Source organism: Prunus avium, chromosome 4 (assembly GCF_965620075.1).
Source record: "Prunus avium chromosome 4, drPruAviu1.hap1.1, whole genome shotgun sequence".
Lineage (NCBI taxonomy): Eukaryota > Viridiplantae > Streptophyta > Magnoliopsida > Rosales > Rosaceae > Prunus > Prunus avium.
The window spans coordinates 13,340,096-13,357,860 of NC_142287.1; the positions used below are offsets into that span (position 1 = coordinate 13,340,096).

At 35.5% G+C, this 17,765-nt stretch overlaps 1 protein-coding gene across 1 annotated transcript; it reads right to left on the reverse strand.

Annotated features, from left to right (window-relative positions):
* Positions 1-763: 763 nt before the first annotated feature.
* LOC110768203 (putative glycosyltransferase At3g07620) lies at positions 764-4,347 on the reverse strand. The gene is made up of 4 exons (XM_021971904.2): positions 3,875-4,347; positions 3,547-3,773; positions 3,020-3,368; positions 764-1,641 (listed from the first exon to the last, which is right to left on the reverse strand). Exons 1-4 carry the CDS (start codon positions 4,184-4,186, stop codon positions 973-975), a joined length of 1,557 nt encoding a protein of 518 aa, XP_021827596.2. The 5' UTR covers positions 4,187-4,347; the 3' UTR covers positions 764-972.
* Between the last annotated feature and the right edge of the window lie 13,418 nt (positions 4,348-17,765).

Consider the following 17,765-nt stretch of genomic DNA (forward strand, 5'->3'; position numbering starts at 1 on the left):
TCCAACTTTCTATTCACTCGTGGGATCCGGGCAGTCCGGGAGGGACCAATCTTCGCATGAATTGCTAAGGATCCAATAAGTCCAACGTTGATTCCTTCAGAAGTGTCAATGGGGCAAATGCGTCCTGGAGAATTAGACGGCCTTCCTGAACAAGCCTTTTATTTGGTAGGTAACATCGAGGTAAAAATTGATTGGTAGCATACTCGGCCAAACGTGTGATTTTTTCGCCCACTACAGATCCCATACTACCCCCAATAAATTGAAAATCCATAACTCCAATTGCTAGGGTTGAAGCCAAAGGGCGATATAGAGCTAGAATGAGAACGAAAGAGAGCCAGCCTGTGCATTATACCCGTTTTTAGCCTTTACTTTCATTTTGTCAACTAGCGTTGAAACTTTATATTTTAGTGTACTTGTCTAAAATACTATAATGTAATGCTATATGTGTAAAGTTGTGTTGTAGTGTATAAACTCTCGTCATCTACATAATAAGGTACGCAGTATTTTGAGCTTTAGCACACTGTTTTCAGTTCATTCGTTGCAAGCTTCTAGACTTGATCAAGTGTGGGAGGGTCTTTGGCTAAGACCGCACTTGTGTCCAAGATCTTCCTTGTTTTGCAGAGTACTCTTGGAAATTCCAAAGATTTCTGAAATTGTGCTGCAACGAAATGGTAATCCAACCAAAGTACAAGATTGAATTTGTACATTTTGGTTATCATAAAACAATGAGAGTATCTGATTAATGAATCTTATAAAGTAAATATTTGATGTTTCAAGCAAATAAATGAAATTAGTCACATGAAGATACATGTTATACAATATAAAAGAATTGAAAAAAATAGAATGAATAACTTTTTCTAAAGCTACATTATTACATCAAGAGAGTAAATCTCTTATTAGGAGCATAAGGTATTTTTATGTGACAAGAGTTAGTATGAGCCTCTTTTGAGTGACCAATAAAATGGGATGAATTTACGTCAATAGATCTTGAATGCGAATGTTTAACCTCCTGAGCCAAATAGAGTGCACAATCATGTGGAAAACATCATACCTCTTAGGGGGCCCATTCATCAAAAAATGTCGTTGCACTTGTTTCACTCTCCTTTGCATTTTGAGGTATTGTCTATTGGATATGCTCATCAATATGTTCTTAATGTCGGATATATTCTTGACTGGCACTTGCACAGAAAATGACTTCCAATCCAACACATCACTAAAAGGTGGAATATAGCCATCTGAAATCAACACGGGGACGCACTCGGCGTAGATTGCTTCTACCACCCTTGGACTTGCTACTTCATACCCACTTGGGCATAAGCAAAACTTGCTGCTCTTCATCATTTCTTCATAGGACACTCCTTGAGGAACTTTTTCATAGACTTGCACATCTTGGTCTTTGCCTTTCCATTCATTTAGAAGAAGGTACCTGATATGGCCATGCAAACCGCCTGCAAAGAAAGCTAGTGTGGATCGAGTTGATGGAGGGTGACCACCAAGCCTTGGGAGTTTCGATGTTAGAAGCTTAATTTCTGGAAGTGACGCATCTTTAGAGGGATTAAATCCTTCGGAAGTATTGGCATTGCACAAAACCCTAATAGACTTGTGGAATAAATGGGGGACAAATGTAGTTGTAAATGGCCCCTGTAAAAATTAATAGTGCATCAAGTAATTAATTTAATATTGTTCAACTTATTTAGAGTATCCATAATAGGCTCCCTAAACCACCTCCTTAGCTAAAATTTAGAGAGGAATTGAAAAAACCCACATCCAACCATGCTCCCTATTCAGCTCCTAAAATAGGGAGACCTCTAGGAGCTCCTAAATCTAAGGAGAGAGAAAGGAGTATTAGTGACTCCCTGTAATTAAATGCTTCTTTATTTAATATTATTTTAAGTATTTATTTAAAGCCAACTATTTTTTATTGTTGCTTTTGTGTCTACACTTTATTCAAAAATTGAATTAAAAAACATTAAAAACATTTATGACTCTTTAAACTAGGGAGTATGGTTGGAGTTGAAATTTTATAGAAAGCTCCTAAAATAGCTTTCTAGTGTTTTTAGCTAAATTTTAACTAAAAAATAAAGAGTATGATTGTGGATGCTCTTAATCTAATCAGAAATAATATTCTAATAAAAAAAAGATAAAACATGAAATAAGAAAAAGGACAACCACCCACAAGGTACTTGGTACTATTTCTTAAACTTCTATGGTTTTGATGGTTAAAGAAAATTACCAATATATATATATATATATAATTATTTCCAAAATTAATAATTGCAAGAGACAAATACATGTTAAATAATTATAATAACTATCACATATTTTTTTGTTCTCCATAAAATAGAGAAATATCTCAAGGAATATAAGACATCTTTTTTCACACAATTTTTTTGCGTTTAGTTTTCCATTTTTTGGCTAAAGTTAGAAAGGGGAGGGGTTTTTCTCACTCATACACTATCAAGATGTCATGGAGTTCGTCAAGACCATTTTTCTACTTGCGTTTAGTTAATAAATGTATCTATATCCAAATCCAGAGAATAATGTGGCGGACTCCTGGCCCCAAAAAGAATACTTAATATATCTCTAAAAAATTTTGGATGAGTTTTCGGGAAAAAAAAAAAAACTTGAATTTGCTCTCAAGAGTAAGGGGGATTTCGACAATTTACTCCTTAAAATATTATAGAAGTCTTTCTTGGTTTCATGATATCTTTTAATTTTTCCTTTATCAAAGAGAATATAGTGATAAGGCGGCTGGCTAGCTAGGTTTCTCTAAACCACAAATTGTAGTGGTCCTCCTCCTATCCATGCAAAATGAAACCGACATGCAGAAAGACAAAATGGTAAGTATGGGTCGTCATATATTAATTTGGAAGGCCAACAGTAATTTTACCATCACTACTTGTGCACACAACGAAAAATTGGAAGAAAAAATTGTAAAGTAATCAGTTTGGAGTGCACACAACGAAAAAATAGAAAGTGGAAATTAAATATATTACTGGAAAAATTGTGTTATGCGTACCCAATCGTGACAAGATAGCATGAAATGATCAGCGCCGAGGCTTCGGTTCCAGAAGGGATGCTTATGAGCAATGAGATTAATGTAGTCGATGATCGCAAGCTTCAAGCCATTTCGATCATATGTGTCAGGCAAATACAGGAACTGAACCATTCTAACCACACTGAAGGGAAGGAAATAGACAAGTGCCTGATTTGGGTCTGTTGTACGGTACAATTTACCCTTCTCCATCTCATGAATAAACCTGCCTTCTGTTAAATACATATGAAAGCATGGACCGTCATGAAATATTGGCACCTCTCCTTCTTCGTACACATAAATTTTGAACAACTTCTCCATCTCTAGGTAACTCCTACATATGAATTATTTATACATCGAGTAAGATTCGGACAGACGATTCTAGTAACATAATATCAAACTGTAAATTGAACTACGTACTAATTATGTTTAATTTTTATTTTGTTGCACGATGTATAATGTGACAACGTAAGTATTTGTTTAACATTGAGTAGAGGTGGGCATGTATATACCTATGAAAGGCATTAGGGTTCCGATATATGGGGCCTCGAGGAACATAATCAGGGTCTTGATGGGTTGATGTCTTGTTTCTAACTTTAGCCGCTTCTCTTATCGAAGACCTTGCTCTACCCAAACTTGCTTCTAATTTTTCAAGCTGGCTGCTGCTGCTCATGAATAGTGTTTTATTAGGTCCTTCTACTTGCTGGGTTATCGTCCCTTGCACTTCATCATCAACTCCCTAATTAATTACCAAAAACCAAATTAATTAAGAAAAATCAACATCCAGACAGAGAGAGAGAGAGAGAGAGAGAGAGAGAGAGAGAGATGAATGTTTCTCACAAGTATCTGAGGGGCAGGAGCTGGGGCACCTCTTTGATTATTTGAGAAAGTGAAAACTGGAGCTTGTGATGGTTGAGGCTGCCATATTTCTTCTGTAGATGAAGGAACAGAGTAGTTGGTTCTACTATTACTAGTATCATTCCTAGCTACTGGATTCCATGTAGTCTCCGATGATGACGACGACAATGATGAAGAGCTGAAGGCAGTTGGCTGTATGAGAAAGATTACCAACAAAACCACCAAAGGGATTACAAGCAATCCCACTAAAATTGAGGATACGGAAAAAACTTTTGTCTTTCTGGTAGGCCTCATCTCTCCAGTCTCCACTTTCGTTGATGCTCCATATCCAAAATACGCACCAAACTTTCTACAGTGGATACTGCGTATATCCACCACTACAAGCTAGTTTCTTTTTTATTTTCTCTCTCTTTTCCAGTGAAGGATAGAAAAGGGGACTGAGGGAAGGGTAATATATTGGAATTTTGGAATCACCTACAGCTTGAACTTAGACAATGACCTCTTCAGCAGTACTTGCTCTATGTGTGGGTGTCGTTCGCTTGAATTTTTTATTTCTTAAAATGCGTGTGACACGTTCTCCACAACCAAGTTTGCTTCTCTGTATCATTTGACGGTCTGAATTCAGATTCTTCGCTTGGATATTATCTTCTAGAATTTGCTTGGCTTTAAACATAACACTATGATACCATTAATATACAATCTAAAAGTTTAAAGTTTGACATGTTGAAATATTTCTGTGTTTCTTTTCTTTAATTTTTTTAGGGTTATTACGAGATAGACTCTTTTAACTCTTATTTCCTAAACATAAACTCATCTGTTTTTAAACTATTATGAAAAACCCAAATTTGAATGTAGGTTAATAGTTGTCCTAATATTACAACTAATAGTTGTCCAAATTTTTCAATGAATACATAAATAATAATAAAATACAAATCGTACACTAATATACTACTTAAATAATAACAATATTAAACAATGATAATATATATCTAATCGAAATAATCTTTTTTGTCTAAAAGAATATTGATTAGGTAATTGTATATTGGAAAATTATGGTGATACATGCAAAAAATAATTACCTACATATCTAATACAAGATAGGTAAATATAGATACATACTTATGTAAAAAAAAAAAAAAATTGGTACAATAATTTTCCTACTTATTAGATAGACAATTCGAAGAATTGATAAATTTGTATTAGGTATATTATCATATTATTTCATAATAGGTACATTATTTGTTTCTCACAAAACAAATTTACATATCTAGGTACATTATCTTGTAGAAAAATATATGTACATTATTTTTTTCCTACAAATTTATTTTACATATCTAGGTACATTATTTATAAGAAAAACATAGGTATATTATTATTAAGAAAAATTATGTACATTATTACGTTATCCTATTAGATAGACAATTCGAAGAATTTATAAATTAGGTACTTACCCAAAAATATATATTTATATGTGCATTAATATATATACACTACCGTTTAATACTCATGAGATTGTATGTGCCAAACATTTTGAAATTTCAAACAATTAATGTGTGAGTAGTCAAATTTGCAATCAATTCCAAATTTAGGCGGAAACAAATCAACATAATAAATTGAGGAAACCAACATTTACATAATAGGGTAAACTCTAATTAGGGGTACTTTTGGAATATGAAAAGTACAATAAATCAGATTTTAAGCTTAATTAGGTAACTTTCTGAGTTGGATCTTAGTCATCGGGTTTTACTTATAATAAATTGGGTTTTCTTTATAGAAAAATAAGACGATGGGTTGTAGGTAAGAAAAAAATTAGTTTGAATGAGGAAAACCATATTTACTATGTTTATTTATTACTTTTTTTTACTAGTATATGTAATAACCCGAACCTAAATTAGTATTTAATTATTAATTTATTCTAGTAAAAGGCGATTTATCCAAATTTAGGAGGAAATAATATTTTAATAGTTTAAAAGTTAACTTTTAGTTTGGGAAGGGATTTGAGGATTTCAATTATAATGTTGCGTAGAGCACGTCGAAATGAGTTTGTAGACACGTAGTGGGCTCAAATCGGAGTTGTAACGAAGAAGTTACGATCAAAAGAAGTTCAGTGGCACAATCGTAATTTTTGCGAAGTCAGTTTTTAAAAACCAGACCTCTCTCGCTCCTCCGTCACGCGCAGAATCTGTTTCTCTCTCCTCTGTTCAGAAAACAGCCATGACCTCCGTGGCTTCCGACGAAGATTCTGACCACACCACAAAATTTGTCCCATTCTCTTCGTCTTTCACCCCTCTACACATTTATACCAGTTTCCAGTCCCAAATCTAAGGAAAATTATGCCAAAATTCAAGCCAAACTCAGCCCAAAATCGGGCAGCTTCAAAACAGTGGGTTTCGAGGGCTTTTCCGGCCAACTCCGGCCACCCCAAGCCGTGCAATCACACCCAAAACACTCCCCTACCTCCCCTTTGTGTTTTCCCTACAAGACCCGGCTTGATTTCATCCCAAACCATCGAATCCACACCTAGAATTTCTAGGTTTTTTTTTCAAAAAAATATAAAATGAAATCGTTCGTTCGAGGGCTTTAAAGGTGGAATTGATCCTCAAGCCAATGTATAAAGTTACTCCCCTTGATGTGCTTAATCCGTAGGTATGATTATTGGCAGGCGGTTTGGAGTTTTCAGTTCGCTGAAAAATTACTCAATACACTCGTAGGCGGTGGCGGTTGCGTCGGCGGGGTGTCAAGGTTGGGTGTTTATCCTAGAATTTAGGGTACAACGGTATGCTCAGATTTCATTTGGTTATCGTTTGGTCATCGATCGGATATTGCATATTAGGCATTATCCGGGTTTGATATGTTTGAAGCGTTGGATCATCCCTGATTTAATACATATTGATCTAGGCACTTCTAGGATCGTGTAGGATTTCGCGGATCGTGAATCGGAGCCCCGTATGTTCCGATTTAATAATTTAAAATTTAAATAATCGATAATAGTCCGATTGTACGATCGTGAGCAATCCGACCATGGGGTCCCGGGTCGACCTTTTTGAGAATTTATCGCTTATCGAGTCTCGGGTCTTTTCGGACTGTTCTAATCGCTAGAAAGGTTGAAAATGGGCCTAGGGACTTTCTAAATTTTGCACACGCACTTTTGAGGCCAGGGGTCAGGTTTTGATTAAATATCCATGGTTGAGCAATTTTATTAATTAAATATTTTTAATTGCTTAAATACGTACTCGGGCTCCTTCGAACCCGTAGGAAGGTCCCTCAAAGGGTCAAGCTAGCGCGGACGCCCAGTGAGTGGACTTTTGTTTTATAAATGATTTTATGTGATTAAAGTTTCATTATTTGATCTGGAATGAGTTATAAATGACTATTGCTTTTCAAGCATAAATATTTAAATTCAAATATTTTTAGTTATATTCTGTCATATTTAAAATTGGCTTGGAGAGTAGAAAGGATAATGGCAATATGATTTACAGATGGAATGAGGAATAGTTTTATAATTTTCCAGTAAATGTTTTTAAACCACTATAGGTACCTGATCGGTTCATAATTGTATATCATTTTGTACCCTTCTAGCTTATGATTTGGTTATGTTTTTGAGTTAAACTTGTGCTTTTAATCCTTTTTGTGTTTATCTTTCAGTTCATTGAGCTTTAGGTAATAATGATAGCTTTGGATAGTAAATGATGCAATCCATGCATGTTAGGGCCTAATTTGGATGAATGGATGAAGAGCTTAAAGACAAACTCAATTTTGGCTACAGTCCCCTGCCAGCCCAGTTTCGTAGGTCATATTGCAAGCTTTGTTTCAGCAACCTACATAGCTCGGATGAGGCCACATTCTTCATGAAAGTTGTTCCAATGGGTGTATACTATAACATATCCGAAATTCAGCCCCATTGGATAATTTTGGAGTCTGTTACCTAGCAAACACAGAACCATGCTCAGGATGGATCTTATCAGCGCGGAAAATGAGTTAGCAATTTGTTTTGTCCTTAACTTCCTCCTCCGACCTTGGATTGGCCCAAATAACATATGGCTGGAAAGAAGACATTCTGAACTTCAATTTCGAGTGCTTAAAGTCCTAATTTGATTAAGAGAAGCCCAAGTTGTAAGCCCTTGAAGTTGTTGGTCATGCTGATCTCAGCATGTGCTGGTTGGATGCTTGGTCATGGTGAGCTAGGTATGAGCTATCATTTCTGGTTGGAAGCTTGGTCATGGTGACATGAAGATGAGCTAGGGCTGCTGGTGGGATTTATTAGTGAAGTGCATCAACCATTTCAGATTTTATAATGGAAGTGTTGTATGCATTAGTGAAGTGCATCAACCATTTCAGATTTTATAAAACAAGTGTTGTATGCATTAGCCATACTTAATTCAGATTTTCAGCTTCCTTAGGCCTATATATAGTGAGGTTTCCCAAGCTTGTAAACACACCCCAAGGGGGGGAGCTCTCAAACACTTCTCTAGAGCTCCCTTCCCTTCTCTCCCTCAAATTCTCTTAATTTTGCTTTCTAGTTCTCAATTCTAGCTTTCCTTTTGCTTCTTAGTTGTAGTTTATTTTTCTTTGTAATGTAAATTCTTTTCTTAAGTTTTCAAGTTGAATTAGTTTCCAAGTTTCAATTATGGTTCATGTTCTTATTCATTATGCTTATAAGTTAATATGCTAGTTTGAATGATTGATCACCATTTAGGCTTGCATGTTAGCTATCTTGGTTTGAATTAAGAGTATACACCATGCTTTAATTCGAATTGAACTATGAATAGGAAGAGTATGTATGGACATTCGACAACAGGGATTAGATACATACTTGGTTGTTTAAATTGTTCTTCTATGCTTAATGGGTTCCTAATGCTTAATTTTAGGTTAGACAACAAATGATCAAATTAGGGAATTAGGAACACAAGGTTATGACCACACACCATGGCTTAATCATACATTAGCTAGAATCAATCCGTTAATCTAATTTGAACTTGGGAACTTATTTGCTTGAGTTACTTATTTCTTTCTTCCTTGTTTTATGTTCTTTGTTTTTGTTTCTATTTTGTGTAGGGAAACTAAATTGGATCATTCAATCACCAATCCCTGTGGAATCGACCTCGCACTTACATATGCTATACTACCAACGGTTCGTGCACTTGCGAGTATCACAAGTTGAGGATGCAGCTTAATCCATTTTGGTGGAGCTAAATCTACGCAACAGTACCCATGTTGCCTTGGTTATCATGTTGCCTTCGGATTATTGTTGCCTTCGGATATGTCAGCGCATTTGACAGTTGCCCCACGAGTCTTAGGGATATCTGGACCGTGCAGAGCGAGGAATGTGGATCAGGTGGACTAAATGTCCCCTGAATCCTGTGAGGATTGCGGCTTGGGTCGACTTTGTGTTACCGAGGCCTGTGAGGATGTGTCACTACGTGACACAAGGAATTGACTGAAATGAGGGAAATAAGTATAAGATCATGGAATTGACGGATATATATATATATATATAATGGGTACACTTAGGTGGAAAAGATTTATTTCTTTATAATGTTTTCTAAAAGTCTCGATGTTTTAAATGAATGCATGATTAATAATATATATGTAAATATGCATGTTTTAGGAATTCTTGTACGAATATAAAAGAGAAATATATAATGGAATTTCCTAAATGGTTTTAACTGTGGGGGTTAGTATGTTCATATTCTATTTTCTGAAACTTTATTTTTGTCCACTCACACTTTCAAATGTTTGCGCCCCCAGGTAGTAGTCGTATACCAGAGCGCCACCACAGGGCAGACCCCACTTTCCGCTCCATCCTTTCAATATGTAGGGTTTCTGTATAATTGAATTCTACTTGTAAATTAATCCCACTAGTATTGCTATGAGAAATTGCCCTAGGATTGCTGTAAGGCCTGAGGCCGTATCATTCTGTTGTTGAATTGCCTAAATGTAAACTTGATGCATTTTGAACGTTAGGGGTATAAATTATTGTTCGTGCAGGTTTAAATTTTTGGGTAACATGTCGTTACAAGGGATACTCTGCTGAATTTTCAGTAGAACTCAAACCCTAACGAAACTTTTGTTGTTAGAAGGGCAATTTGGTCAAATGTGCTTGGCACCTACCAGGTGTCGAGCACACATAGGGTTCGGTGCTGATTCCAAAGTGGAATTTGGGTCGGGTCCTGTCAGTATACATATATTTTTAACTTTTACATTTTATTTCAGGTTTTTAACTATTGAGGTCGTTGAACTTAACCTCGAGTTTTAATTGAGTCCCAAAACTTTTTTTGAGGGGCAATTACATGCTTTAACTCAACAAGTAGTTGCAATTGGGTCCTACCATGATAATGTGTTAATTTGGCTATCAAAATAAGGGCTAAAAGCATAATTTCTATAAGAAGAGTCTCCTAAGCTCATTTAGTCAACCCTCATTTTGACAGCCAAATTGACAGACTATCATGATAGGACCCAATTGCAACTACTTGTCGAGTTAAAGCATTTTATTGCCAAAAAAATGTTTTCAGGACTCAACTGAAACTCGAGGTAAAGTTCAATGACCTCGACAGTTAAAAACCCTTTATTTAATTATTAATTTAGAAAATTACATATTAACCCAAAAGTTCGAGAAATTATAGAGTAGTACTGTACTACCACCTCAGCTTATAATACTTCCATTAAAAATATGCCATGTGTCATGGTTTTATAAAAAAATTTGAAATTTTTTTACAGCTGGATTTAAAACATGTATTCCATTTAGAATAAACTTAAAAAGAAAAAAAAAACCTAAAAGAAAAGAAAAGAACATGGAAGACGATAGAATCCACCTTCCACTCCAACCCAATCTCCCTACACTGCCACCGCACTGCCTCCCCTTTCTGCCCCTCCCTATCTTCCTCCTCCTCCTCCTCTCTCTCTCTCTCTCTCTCTCTCTCTCTCTCTAAAACTGCAAGATCTCTTGAACCCGTGAATGAACCCGCAAGATCTCATCAGCACTGAAAAAGGTCCAATTTCATTGAATTACTACTAACAGACACCTCCCACCCAAACTTTCTTCACATTTGATGGCAATTTGAAAATTAGAGGTTAACAAATTAGTGAGATAAAGGAGAGAAAAAAAAAAAGCCAGTCTTGGGGTAGCCACCGAAAGGGTAAGAGGATTGAACAATGATTAAGCTGTTGAAGTGCTAGAGAAGGACCACATCCACATAGAGAGAGAGAGAGAGGGGGGGGGGGGGGGGGAGGGAGGAAGAAAAAGAGAGGGAGTGGGCATCGCCGCATCGGCCAGGAAGACAGCACGAGGTGGACGACGGGTCGGGGAGGGTGGTGGCTCTTTTCTTTTTTCTTTTTCAATTTTTTGATTTCTTAGTTTTATTCAAAAGATAATAATTAGATTCCAAATCCAGCTGTAAAAAAAATTAAAATTATTATTCTTAAATGACACATGGCATATTTTCAATGGAAGTATCATAAGCTGAGGTGGTAGTACGGTACTATTCTATAATTTCTCCAAAAGTTCAAGCATTCATTGGGAAAAACCCATGGGTTTTTTTAGAATCAATTATAGCCTAGTTTTGGGTTTATATAAACGTTTGAATTAATGGCGATGATGAAGTGTCAGCTGATTGTTTGAGCTAGATAGGTTGACTTTTCTCAATACCCATTTTACCCTCATTAATATCCATTTGTTATTTTTTTTTTTAAACAAAAAGAAACATTTTCTCCATTTATTATGAAATTAATTGGAAAACAACCATTTGTCGCATTTGTCAACCCTTAATTATTGTATGATTTAAAACACAATAATATTTTTTAGGCCAATAGTGATTATTTTGACCATTTTAATAAATATCACATTTAAGGTTATACCTTCTCATTGATTTGAGCATATCTCAAGTTGGTAGTTTTTTTTTGCGGTTGTTAGATCTAAGTCCAAAATGTTTGGTTGCCATTAGATCTAGTCCCATGTCTTTTTGCATTTTGATTCAAGTCCTTTGACTTTTATTCTTCAATTTTTATACCAATTTTTCCCTTTGAACTAAAGATGGAAATAAATTTAAAGAGAATGATTTCATATGCATCTATTTCCTCCTCATTCAAATTTAGACTTCTAATTTTTTTTTTCCATTATAAAGCCCCCACAACAATAAAAAGAAAACATCAATAAAAAAAAATATCCATCTATGCGGTAAAAAACCATTTAACAAATACACAATTTTTTCTTTAACTTGTAACCTAACCCAAAGGTAAAAATAAAACCAAGGTGGTTGGTGTGAGTGGTTCGGCACTCTCATTCCTTAAGAGAGGTCAGGAGTTCGATCCCTGCTCTCGTACGAAGTCACCACTTTGGCCAACACTTTACCCCTTACGGGCCGACCCGGTGTGAGTGGGGATTAGTCTGGGTTGTGGTTAAGGCTTAAAGGTGCTACCCATAGTTGGGGCCCATTCAGGACCACCTCATGGTTCAGACCAAAAAAAAAAAGGGTAAAAATAAAGAACATGTTATATGTTATGTTACAAATAGGTACAACACATAAGATAAAATGATGAAGGCATGCATATATGTAGATATATAAACTTACCTATCCTTACTGATAGGTACCTATTGCACTCTATGAGTTTGATAAGTGCATTATTTCCTATAATTTTATACCTCTTATATTTGGTTTTAGTAGGGAAAGTTAATTAAAAAGAGCATTATTACCTTACTTTCCTTATTTTCAGCTATTCTGCGATCTTGGAAGGATTTCGACTGAAAATCGACTTTTCGAATGAATTTTAGTGCAAGGCCTATTAGAGAAGAAAGCTAAGACATTGTAGATCATTGTGTCAAAGTTTTATAATTTTCTACGAAGCCAAATGCTCCAGACTTGCAAGTCAAGATAACCTAAGTTGAAATCTCGTCAGAACTGCACTGCTGTGGAAGATTGAAGATTTGAAGACCTTTCCAATTTTTCCTAATGGCGTGTGATATATGCTTGGAAAGCTTAGAGATGAATTTACATTTCTCATATTTTTCCAGAATTTTCTAGGAAGTGGAACAACCCCAAAACGTGCGTGCAAGTTGGATGATGTGTTTCCAAGTCAAAGAAAGATTCTTTCCTAGTTTGTTTTTTGTTTTCTTAATTGTTTGGGATTTTGTTTTGCTTTAGGAGAGTTATTCTAGACCATTTAAGAGTAGGGTTTAGTTGTTTTTCACTATATATGGCCACCCTAATCTCTCTCTATAGAGGACCATCTTCTACAATATACAACTTTCTTACACGCCCACAAATATATCAAAGAGATAGCCAAGAGTTTGCTGTTGCAGTGCTTTTGGAGCTTGCGAAGGGTTTGCTGTGGAGAATCCAGAGATCAAATCCATTGGCCAAATTGGTTTTATGACAACAATTCTCTTGTTTATCTTTTCTTTTGTCATGAACTAATTTTCCTTGCTAGGGCTACGATGTAGCCTAACCATGAATACTAAATTTTTATAGTTATATTAATTTCTGATTACTATTTCATGTTGAGTATTTGTTACTGTTCTTAATGCTTTGAATATCTAGCCAATATTTAATTGATTTGATGATCCAAGCGGAGGCCGAGAGGAGATGTTTGGTGTTTTCTTTTCGTAACAAATACCGTGTCTTGAATGAGTGCCCGAGAGAGACTAACATGACTCATGCAGTTTTCTTGCAGGTTCTCATAGAACTTAATGGGTTCTTGATTTTCTAAATCTGTTTCTCGAGAGAGAATGAGTTGTTAATTAAGAATACTTTTGGTTGAGCCCAAGAGGGGATATCGAATGAATTAGGAGAAACCAACTGTCAACAAGGGTAGTAATTAGGGTTAATTGGCTATAAGAATTAAGTGGAATTGGTTATGGTGAAATCAGATGCTCTAGTGTCTCATCAACTTGATTTTCCACCGTTAATTAAATTGCTATTTTTCATATATTTTTTAATTTAGTTTAATAAATCAATCACTCTCATTAATCAATTATTCAAATAAACTTCTGACTTAATCATAATTGGTACTTAAAAGGAAATTACAATCTTCGTGGGAACGACACTTCACTTATCTCTATATTACTTGTGCGGATTGTGCGCTTGCAATAATTTCACAACAAAGTTCTAGTTTGACATGTGAGTAAGGACTTCCATTCTAGAACTCATGTATTTGATCGCATTTAGTGTACTTGTTCTATTGGAAGCACCTACACACATAACTTGGTGTCGCCACACTCAATGACTTGAGACCTCGTCATTCTCTAGATAAAGAGAAGATACAACATGTACTGGTCGTGGCGGAATATCAATGGCCCAATTGTATGCAATCTCATTACATAGTTCTCATGTCCACTTATATATTCCTAGGACTATAGTTGTTTGACTAATATGATAATAAACCAAATATCATGGTTGAAAACAAATGGTCTTGCCCATGAATAACTTAATAAGTTATTACAAAAGATGTCCTTAACATTAATGATCACATAATTAGTTGGCTTTAAGAGCATACTCTACTAACACTCCTGCTACGTTCATGAATAGGGACACTTCCTGAAGCCTTGTTTCAAAAAATAAGACTCTATGTGACTATACCAAGCTCGAGGGGCTTGTTTAAGTCTAGATAAAACCTTCTTCAGTTTGTACATCTTCTGCTCATTATCCTTTTGTTCATAATCAAGAAGTTGTTCAACAAACACCTTTTCACTCAATTCACCATGCAAGAAAGCTGACTTTACGTCTAACTAATAGATTGTCCATCCCTTATGAGTTGCAAGTACAATCACTAGTGTAATTGTATCTAACAGAACTACAAGTGCAAACACTCATGTATAATCCACTCCATGTTGTTGAGTGTACCCCTTTGCTACCAGCTGGGCCTTGTATTTATCCACTTCACCATTCTCATTGAGCTTTGTCTTGTAAACCCATTTTACCCCAATCTTTTTACCTTTACCCGGTAATTCTGTCAACTCCCATGCATCATTTGTTTTTAATAGCTTCTATCTCTGAATCCATTACTTTTCTCCACTTTGCACTCTTCATAGCATCTGCATATGAAATAGGATCATTGTCTGCAAACATAGACAAATAGGCCATGTCTTCTTTTTAAGAGAAACGTTCTCCACTTTTATAATCCCTCATCCAAGTTGGTGGCCTCCTGATTCTTCTTTCATTAGAGCTTGGTGACTTCTCTTCTTTTAACTCATCTGAAGCATCATTCTCAGTTTCTTCTTCTGTACTACCATTGAGATCAGCTTCAGTTTCTCTTTCATTGTCATCTAAATTGATTGTGCCTGCTTCTTCGTCACTCGCACCCCAATCCAAATAAGCCATAATTGCTTCTTTGTGACTCTCATCTCAGTTCCAACTATTATCTTCTTCAAATACCACATCTCTACTCATTATTATCTTCTAAGAAACTAGATCATACAATCTATATTCCTTTGATTCCTTATTGACTCTAAATAGAACACATTTCAAGCTCTTGTTATCAAGCTTTGTCCTTTTGTTATCTGGAACATGGACATAAGAAACACTGCCACACACTCTGAAGTACGCAACTGAAGGTTTGGATCTGCGCCAGACTTCCTTTCTGCAACACCGTTTTGTTGTTTAGTGTATGCAACTGTCAATTGTCTATGAATGCCATTTACATTACAGAAGTTGGTGATCTCTTGTGATGTGAATTCACCTCCACGATCAGTGGGAAGACCTCTTATATGTGAACAGTTTCTCTCTCAGCACGACTCTTATAATTTTTGAAAGTGACAAAAGCTTATGACTTCTCTACCAAGAAATAAACCTAAGTTTTTCTCTTTTGTGAGAGATTGGAAGCAAGTTCGTTCTCTTGGCTGACAATGACCAAGCAGGATGAACATTCTATTTGAAGACATTGCAGTCTCCATAACCAATCCTCTCTCAAGATAATAAATCTTACATTTTCCACTTGTATTTGAATTGCAAGCCCCTTCTCTTATAGCTGACCAATGCTTAACATATTACTCTTCAAATCTGGTACATAAAACACACTAGTGATTACCTAGATAATCCCATTCACTTGTATTTGTATGTTTCCTTTCATCAATGTCAGAGAAAAACTCATTCTTGCCACACATATGATTACTGCAACCTGAGTCCAGAAACCATAACTCTTCTTTGCTAGCATTCTTATAATCCACATAAGCGATCAGTAGCATCTCTTCATTAGCTTCTACATAGTTAGCTTTAGTCTTTTACTCCTTCTTTGGACATTCATATTGAAAATGTCCAAGTTCATGGTAGTGGTAGCACTGAATGGTAGACTTGTCGAAGCTTTGATTACCTTTTCCTCTTCCTCTAAATCCGCCATAACCTCGACCTCTTCCTCATGATTGATCTTCATAAGTAACCTTCAATGCTTGTTCTTCCACTCCAAAGATTTCTGAAATTGTGTTGCAACAAAATGGTAATCCAACCAAAGTACAAGAATGAATTTGTATTTTGGTTATCATAAAACAATGAGAGTATCTAATTAATGAATCTTATAAAGTAAATATTTGTTTTTTTAAGCAAATAAATGAAATTATTCACATGAAGATACATGTTATACAATATAAAAGAATTGAAAAAAATAGAATGAATAACTTTTTCTAAAGCTACATTATTACATCAAGAGAGTAAATCTCTTATTAGGAGATCAAGCTACGTTTCTCATATTTTTCCAGAATTTTCTAGGAAGTGGAACAACCCCAAAACGTGCATGCAAGTTGGCTGACGTGTTTCCAAGTCAAATAAGGATTCTCTCCTAATTTGTTTTCTTAATTGTTTGGGATTTTGTTTTGCTTTAGGAGAGTTTTTCCAGACCTTTTAAGAGTAGGGTTTAGTTGTTTTTCACTATATAAGGTCACCCTAAGCTCTCTCTATAGAGGACCATCTTCTACCATATACAACTTTCATACACGCTGATAGGACACGACCCAAATTTCACTTTGGAATCTGAGCCAAACCCTGTGCATGTTCGGCACCTGGCAGGTGCCGGGCACACTTGACCAAATTGCCCTTCCAACTAAGTCTCAAAATTCTTCAGGGTTAAGTTTGACTTCTGCTGGAAATTCGGCAGAGTCTCCCCTGTAAAATGCTTGTTTCAAAAAAAAATTCACCTATACAAACATAATTCAAATATCCACCAACAAACAACAAGCACAATGGTAGGACACTCACAATCAACAACAAATCTTTATGGCCTCAGGCTTTCAGTCGACATATTCTCGTTGCTACACTCTTAGAAGACTACTGCTTCTAAAGTTTCAATTAGGCCCCGTGATGGAGCTTTGATACCAAATGTTAAGAACTAAGTTTTTTTTTGTAAAGGGATAATTGTCGAAATGTCACCTTAACTTATACCTCAGTTTCAATTTATACCTCAGTTTCAATTTGTCACCTTAAAGAAAAAATTAAGAGAAATGTCACCTTAATTTTTCAAAATCCATGATTTGTCATTTGACTTTAACACCATCCAATTTTCCATCAATTTTAAGGGTATTTTAGTCTTTCCATTTTCAAGAAAAAAAAGAAAAAGAAAAAAGTGACCTTTCTCTCCCTTTCTCCCCTACCCGCCCCCAAAACACATCGCACAGGATCCCCCCTCCCCCTCTTCTCTCTCTCTCTCTCTAACCATGTATAAATTTTTTTTATAATGATTTTTCCATTTTTAAAATACCTTGAAAATGGAAAATACTAAAATACCCTTAAAATGGATGAAAATGGGATGGTGTTAAAGTCAGATGACAAATCATGGATTTTGAAAAATTAAGGTGACATTTCTCTTAAATTTTTCTTTAAGGTGACAAATTGAAACTGAGATATAATTTCAAGTGACATGTCTACCAAAATCCCTTTTGTAAAATATGCAAGAA

Excerpts from the sequence above, each read along its gene's own strand:
- LOC110768203 (XM_021971904.2), bottom strand. The coding sequence starts at position 4,186 with ATGAGGCCTACCAGAAAGACAAAAGTTTTTTCCGTATCCTCAATTTTA. Across the intron at positions 3,369-3,546 it reads AACCCTAATGCCTTTCATAG|GAGTTACCTAGAGATGGAGA; the intron begins GTATATACATGC and ends ATTCATATGTAG. Across the intron at positions 1,642-3,019 it reads TGCTATCTTGTCACGATTGG|GGGCCATTTACAACTACATT; the intron begins GTACGCATAACA and ends TAATTTTTACAG.